We start from the raw sequence: 7,099 nt of genomic DNA on the forward strand, positions 1-7,099 counted from the left end.
TCATTCACTTGTACATCATGTTGGAAAAAACAAATGATCCACTGCTCTCCAACAACTACAGATGCCCTTAAGCAAGGCAATTAACCCTCAGCGGCTCAGTGATTAACACCAGTTGACTGTGATCATGTTGTTGTACAGTTCAGTTTTTGCTTGGAGACAGGAATTGAAACAATCATATATGAGACAAATGCCTGTGAAAGTAGTTGAATCAATGTCAGGACATATTTAAAAATCAACTCCTGTGATGTAATGATGGGCGAGGGCGATTTGGGTTGTGATCCATCAATTACAAAAAGTCAGTCTACAAGTCATACATCTTCTCAGTCGATAAAATATGCTATAGTCCTTTTTTTAATCTATCTACATTTCTATTGTTTTTCTGTTAATATTATTATTTTCTAATATTTAATATTTAACTTTTATGACTGAAAATCATAGTGGCCTGTGTTTGGATTGTGTTTAAGAATGTTTTTACATTTACATAACTATCAAAGATTAAATGCATTCTTAAATACAAAAAAAATGAAATAAATAAGCTCACCAATAGAGATACGTACTATTTCAAAATACTGTTTACAATGGTTTAGCAGATTAACAATTTTAATTAAAATAATTACTGTAAATGTTTGACAGCATCAAAGCCATTAACTTAATTAAAATTTTGAAATCACAAACATTATCCTCCATTTCAATTATCTATAAATTAAATGTGCTATTTTGTCTTCTCTTTGAATCTAATTTTTGAAAAATGCTAGATTTAGCCTCTTCATAAGATGTTTAATCAAATTCCATCTGTTTTTTGTAAATCCATATTTTTTTTATGAAACAATGTTTATGTATAATTGTGATTCTGCCAATTTGGTGCTCTATTTTGTTCACATATACCCTGAAAAGTTTATTGGATTATTGAAGTAATTAGAATAATTGGCTATCAACTGGTGTAGAGGCTGGATGTGACACATCCAATTGCTCACCTCTCAGTCATTTGAAACACATGATTGTATAAATAATTCAACTATAACTTGCTTAGTGAACTCCTTTGTTGGTTGGTTTGTATGATTGTATTCTATTCATATTTATGTTTAAACAGCATTTATACTGCTAGATAATCATTTTTTTTTTTTCTTTGTCTTTCAGAGAAATGTTCCTTTTCTCGAGGATGACCACTGGATTTACAAGTATTAGCAAAACTCTAAGTGGACTGGGGTTTTTGCCATCGTGAGCTGATCTGTCTGTCAGGGACAAGTTTTCATCCAACTTCATTCACTTGATGATAAAAATAGTCAGGATTGCCATCCATGGTTTCTGCCTTAATAAAGACTGTATCATTCTACATTAAAAAGATTTGCAAAGGAATGTTTACAAAGAAATTGGCAAACCCAATAAAGAAGAAAGAGAGAAGCGAAAATAAAGAGCCTAAATTGACCACTGATCTGCAAGCAAACAATCTAACTCTCTCGACAACGCTGAAGACCACAGTTAAAAAGATTTCCAAATGCGCTTCGGCACGTAACATATCACTCGAGGAAGACGACGGAAAGAACGACTGTTCCTCCCTGTCACCCACTTTTAGTTATCGAGTAGCTATTGCAAATGGACTCCCAAAAAGCTCTCTGTTTTTGAATAATAATGAAAGCATCTTTCCTGAGGTTCTCTCAATTGACAGTAGTTACTCTGACTCTCTGAGTGAGACAAAACTGGTCAGGCGACTGGATGAGCATAAATCTTACACAATGCCAGTAAGACGAAACCGGAAGAGCTTAATCAGTTTGGCTCCTTCTGATGGAAGTTCTGAGGGTGAAAGAGTGGAACGTTCTAGTCTACACACACTTAGACTAGGTGCTTTACGCAAATTAAGAAAATGGAAAAAGAGTCAGGAATGTGTTTCTTCAGATTCCGAAGTTAGCAATTGGAGGAAAACCTTAGGCATCCGGAGCAAGTCCTTGGACCGTGCTGGAAGGCAGCAAAAGAGCACAACCCTGGAACCTGGATCCTCTTCTACGGGTTGCATCAGTCAGACCCAGGATGTTATGGAGATGATCTTTAAGGAGCTTCAAGGAATTAGTCAGATAGAGACAGAATTGTCAGAGCTCCGTGGCCATGTAAATGCTCTAAAAAGCTCCATTGATGAGATCTCCAGCAGTGTGGAAGTAGTCCAGAGTGAGATTGAACAACTTCGTTCAGGATTTGTCCAGTCGAGGAGGGAAACACGAGACATTCATGATTACATCAAACAAGTTAGCCATCAGGCTAATAATTCAACCTTGCGGTTTCTCAATGTTCCTGAAGATAAGTCAGAGAAAACAGAGAGCCTTATATATAAAATATTAAAAGACAAAATGGGTTTTATTGATGCCCATAAAACAATAAAAATTGAACTTGCTCATAGATTAGGCCAACAAAGAGAATGTTCTAATGCTAAGCCCCGCCCTATTATTGTTATTTTTGCAACACCCCAAGAGAGGGATATAGTCTTGAAAAAATGCTATAAACTTAAAGGAACAGGCATAACAGTCTCTACTGATAGTTTAACACATGATGGAAAGGAGAGAAAAGACAAAACATTGTCTTCCTCACAGACCTATGAAAGCATGGATATAAAGGTCCCAGGAAAGGATAAACCAATGGAGGGTGATGACTGGGACTCAATGGATAGTGATAAGGAATTAGATGAGTTAAGCAGAAATAAATATGCAATGGTGATTTCAAAACCGGTTCACAAGAGCAAATCAGAGAAGAGGAGATCCCATGACCACAGCCGGTCAGGAGAAGAAGCAGGCTACTCAGGAGCAGTTCACTATGCTGATGACTCTTACTATGACCCAGACAAGCATGCAAAAGCTTACTACTCTGATCTGACCCCTGGTTGGCTGTCTCAGAGTGACTATTCCACCCCAAAACTCAGCCGCTCTGAGTCTGACTGCTCAAAACTTTGCCAGTCATATTCAGAGGACTTTTCAGAGAGTCAATACTTTACACGGGCTAATGGGTGTTCCCTGCTGTCCTCCTCAGATCAGGAACTGTGGCAGAGAAAGCAAGAAGATATGGCCTCATCCTGGTATGCGAGCCCCAGTCACCCACTTGACCATGGGAATCAAACCTATGAACACAATGAGGTTGAGACGACAGAAACTATTGATAGTGGGGTGAGCAATGGTCTTGTTTGCATGTCTGGGGACAGAAGTCACCACAGTGGCTCCCAGCTCTCTCTGCAAGGTGACTTGTCACCCTGGAAAGACTGGCATAATCTTGATCAGGGTGCTGATTCTGGCTTGGAAGCATCCATAGAGGTTAGCAGTCCCTTTGACCCATCAACCATCCCTGGATTTCCAGAAAACATTACTAAATGTCAGGAAGTTGATTTACAATTTGAAGGAGATGAGGAATTTATGATGCTTGACAGGGAATCTCCCCTACCAGCCATAACCACCCACATTATTCCACCTATCACAGAACGGGAGTCTGTCATCAAGACATCATCTGCACAACGGCAGTCGAAAGAAGGATGTAAAGTGGTCACAAAAGAAAGCATGAAAATATCAGCTAAAGATGCAGTGAAAGCAGCTCCAAAAGTGCCACATAAACAAACTAAATTAGCTCATAAAGAAGAAACCACCAAAATACTACCAAAGGAAGAACTGAAGATTTCTGCTAAGGCTTCGTCTAAAGTGACCTCTAAAGCAGCTCCTAAGGAATCACCCAAAAAACTTCAGAAGTCATTGGCTAAACATTCCTCTCAAGCCTTGCCTAAAGACATGTCTAAACTCACAGATAAAGATATGACAAAGACCATTGTTAAAGAGGTATCCAAAGTGACATCTAAGGTAGCTTCTAGTGAGGGTGCTAAAGAACCTCATAAAGTCATTGGAAAAGATAGTCCAACAAAAATTCCTAATGAATGCTCTACGGAGTTAATTAAAGAGAGTCCCAAAGTAACACCATTTGAGAGCCCTGTCTCAACTCCTAAAGATTCTCCTAAAGAATCCCCTAAAGTCATTACAAAAGAACCCCTTCAAGCTCCATTAAAAGAAGGTGTTATAATTTCTCAAAAAAATGTTACAAAAGAAGCAGCAAAACTACCCCCAAAAGAAGTACCTAAAGTAGCATCTAAGGAGACAGATAAAGTACCCACTAAAGAAGTTTCTAAGATTCCATCAAAAGAAGTCATGAAGGCACCCCTTAAAGAAAGTATGAAGGTGAGCTCTAAAGAAATGGCTAAAGTCCCTCCTCCACAAGCCCCTAAAGAAACACCCAAAGTAGCCTCTAAAGATGTCGATAAGGAGCGCTTCAAAGCAGCTGCTAAAGAAAAATTTCCAGAACTGGATGTAAATCATAGTTTTCAACCAACACAGAATAAAACTTCTTCTATGTATCGCAGTCAGAGTGAGATTCGAACAGACAAGGTAGAGGAGGTTCCAAAGTCTTGGAGTAGTAGGCTCAGCATAGATCTTAGTGAGAAGTCCTTTGGGTTTGGCTTTGGGTCAACACTACAGAGAGCAAAGTCAGCTCTGGAAGTTGTTTGGAAGTCTGGTCCCCAGAGTACCTCTGCTCCTCCTCCTGAAGAACCCACCAACTCCTCCTCTTCCTCATTTATGGGGCGTTTCCGTACCCTATCAAGTTCTACTGCAAATAACGCTGGTAGTACTATTGACTCAGAGGTCTGCGCAGAGACTGTACTCTCCAAGGCAGAGGAAGAAAAAACAAGTGAAGAGGCAGAAGCTGGGGAACAAACAGTTGACAATGAGACTCACTATGTTGAAGTAATGGAGCAGGTACTAGCTAACTTGGAGAACAAAACTAGTGCAAATGAGGAAGAGGAAACAGATAAGCCTGCACAGGAGTTTAAGACTTCTCAGGACTATGATGCGTCTGATGATCTTGAGGCCTCTCAAGACATTGACGATTCTCAGGATTTTGAAACCACAGAGAACAATGAGGAAAGTAAACAGAATCGTGTTTTGGAGTATGATTGCAGCTTGGGCGGGCAGTATGATTACAGTAAGGACCTCGAAACCCAAGTCACAGAGGACACTACTGAATATGATGCAATGGTGGAGTATGTAGATGTAGAGGAGCCAGATGAGGACAATGATATGTCAGAGGAGACGGAGGAGGGTGACGACGATTTAGAGGAGGGAGATGCAATAAGTGAGGAGCTCACTGAAGTTTTTGAAATTTTGGCGCAAGAACAGGAGGATGAAAACAAAAATGTTCCGGAGGAGAAGCTCACAGAGCCCCCCCCACCCAAGAAACGTGTTCGGCCCACATTCAAGGAAGCAGCACTGCGGGCCTACAGGAAACAGATGGCTGAACTGGAGCAGCAGATCCTGGCTGGGGGTATGGCGCTTCTTTTAGTCTGTCACACTGTCATTTGCTATTGTACAAGGTTTTACACTAAAATGACAGGGCAGGTCATATAGTCAATGTGTGCATGAATCATATATGAAAAAAGACAGTAAATATATTTGCAATACTGGAAATTTAAGAACCATATGCTTTTATTCTACATTATAAATACTTTTTAACATCTCAGTTACAACTGTGCACTGTTGGTCTTGGATATGGTTGGATTCTGTTGATATCAAGATATGTTTGTGAATTTACTTGAATGTTGTGCACATTTAAATGTTTTCTGAATAAGTTATAATATGATTTGGAAAATGATGTGCATTATGCTGAAGTATGGTAAATACATCTCTACGTTAAATATTGGATTAATGTGTTAAATATGTCGTTGGCGGAGGTGTGACCACAAACCCTTATTCCTGTGGTTGGTCTGTGCAAAGGTCCATGACTCATAAACATAGAGAGGAACAGATGTACAGAGAGTTCAGTTTAATGAGCAAATTATGGGCTATGATTGCCTTAAACAAAAATACAATCCTTTTGGTGTTAGTGCAGTGTGACATTTGCCCTGTAGTTAAACTGGTGCTTCATAGTCATAGATGTTAGCACTACTTGGGCTCTGGTCATTCAGGCACTTCCCAGCAGACCCATTGTGTCCTGGGATGATTATAGAGGATTCTGGGATCAGTGTACCAGACACCAATAATCTGTTTATGATGCTACCTTGTTAACCATGATCTCTCTAAAGGTGGATCGCAGTGATAACAGGCGGCATTGACTGTGTATTGGTGTTTACATGGCTCAATGTTAGATTCTCTTGAAGCACAGTGCTTCAACAGTGTTAACAGACGTCAACAATGACATGGGGATGGGCCTCCAATTTTCCATACATTCTTTACAATGATTTCAATCATGAAAAAGTTATCATGGCCCAATTAAAGTAAATATAAACATGGTGTCTGTATGTTGAGGATTCACTTTAAAATCACAATGTCCGTATAGATTTTAAAGCATAGTTTAATGGAGGAAAAGCCTTCTTCCAAGCAGAATAAAAAAACTAACCCGGGGATTTCCAGTCCTAGTTAAAATAAAAAAAAAGCTTTTGACCTACATACAGTGTGGTACTCCAGTGAGATAGTCACTGGCATTCAGGAAATACAGGACTCAGGAAATTGGCAAATGTTTGCACAAACCTGTTCAGAGATCAAATTCAACAAACACCCTGCAAAGTACATATTTATTTGTGTTATTTACTGGAACTCATACATAAGGAGAACTTTGCCCTCTCCTGTCTGGATTTATGTGACCATACCAGCCTTTAAGACCAAGAAACAACGTCTTACAAAAGGTATTATTAGGCAAGACAGAAAAAGGAGGGAACACATCTTCAAATTGCATAGACCATGGATCATTCAGTTCACTCTCAAGTGATTTGAACCTGTGACCTTCTTGCTATGAAGCAACAGTGCTCACTACTGTAACATCGTGTTACCCGCACAAATCTACATACTTTATACAACTCCCACCTCTCATTTACGTTATGCCTTCATCTCTATTAGCTGTTCTGTGTCCATCAGGCTCACGCTCTGAACGTGCTCACTGCTTCGTGTTGGAGCGGTGAAGGGAGTCCCAGTAGTACTGCCACTCTTGCCAGGTCTGTCTTCGACTGGCTACCGCGGCGTCTTTATTCAGATGTTAATTCATACCCAAGGGCATTCTATAACCAGGTCAGCCTTGCCTGGAATATTTATAG

At 39.7% G+C, this 7,099-nt stretch overlaps 1 protein-coding gene across 1 annotated transcript; it reads left to right on the plus strand.

The window, feature by feature from the left end:
- Positions 1 to 1,298: 1,298 nt before the first annotated feature.
- On the plus strand, positions 1,299 to 5,337 carry LOC137917149 (protein unc-13 homolog C-like; the record flags this gene model as incomplete). Its single annotated transcript, XM_068760038.1, has 2 exons — positions 1,299 to 3,840; positions 3,970 to 5,337. Coding segments are annotated over exons 1-2 (3,910 nt in total), but the record flags the coding sequence as incomplete, so codon positions are not given.
- Between the last annotated feature and the right edge of the window lie 1,762 nt (positions 5,338 to 7,099).

This window comes from Brachionichthys hirsutus, unplaced genomic scaffold (assembly GCF_040956055.1).
Source record: "Brachionichthys hirsutus isolate HB-005 unplaced genomic scaffold, CSIRO-AGI_Bhir_v1 contig_854, whole genome shotgun sequence".
Lineage (NCBI taxonomy): Eukaryota > Metazoa > Chordata > Actinopteri > Lophiiformes > Brachionichthyidae > Brachionichthys > Brachionichthys hirsutus.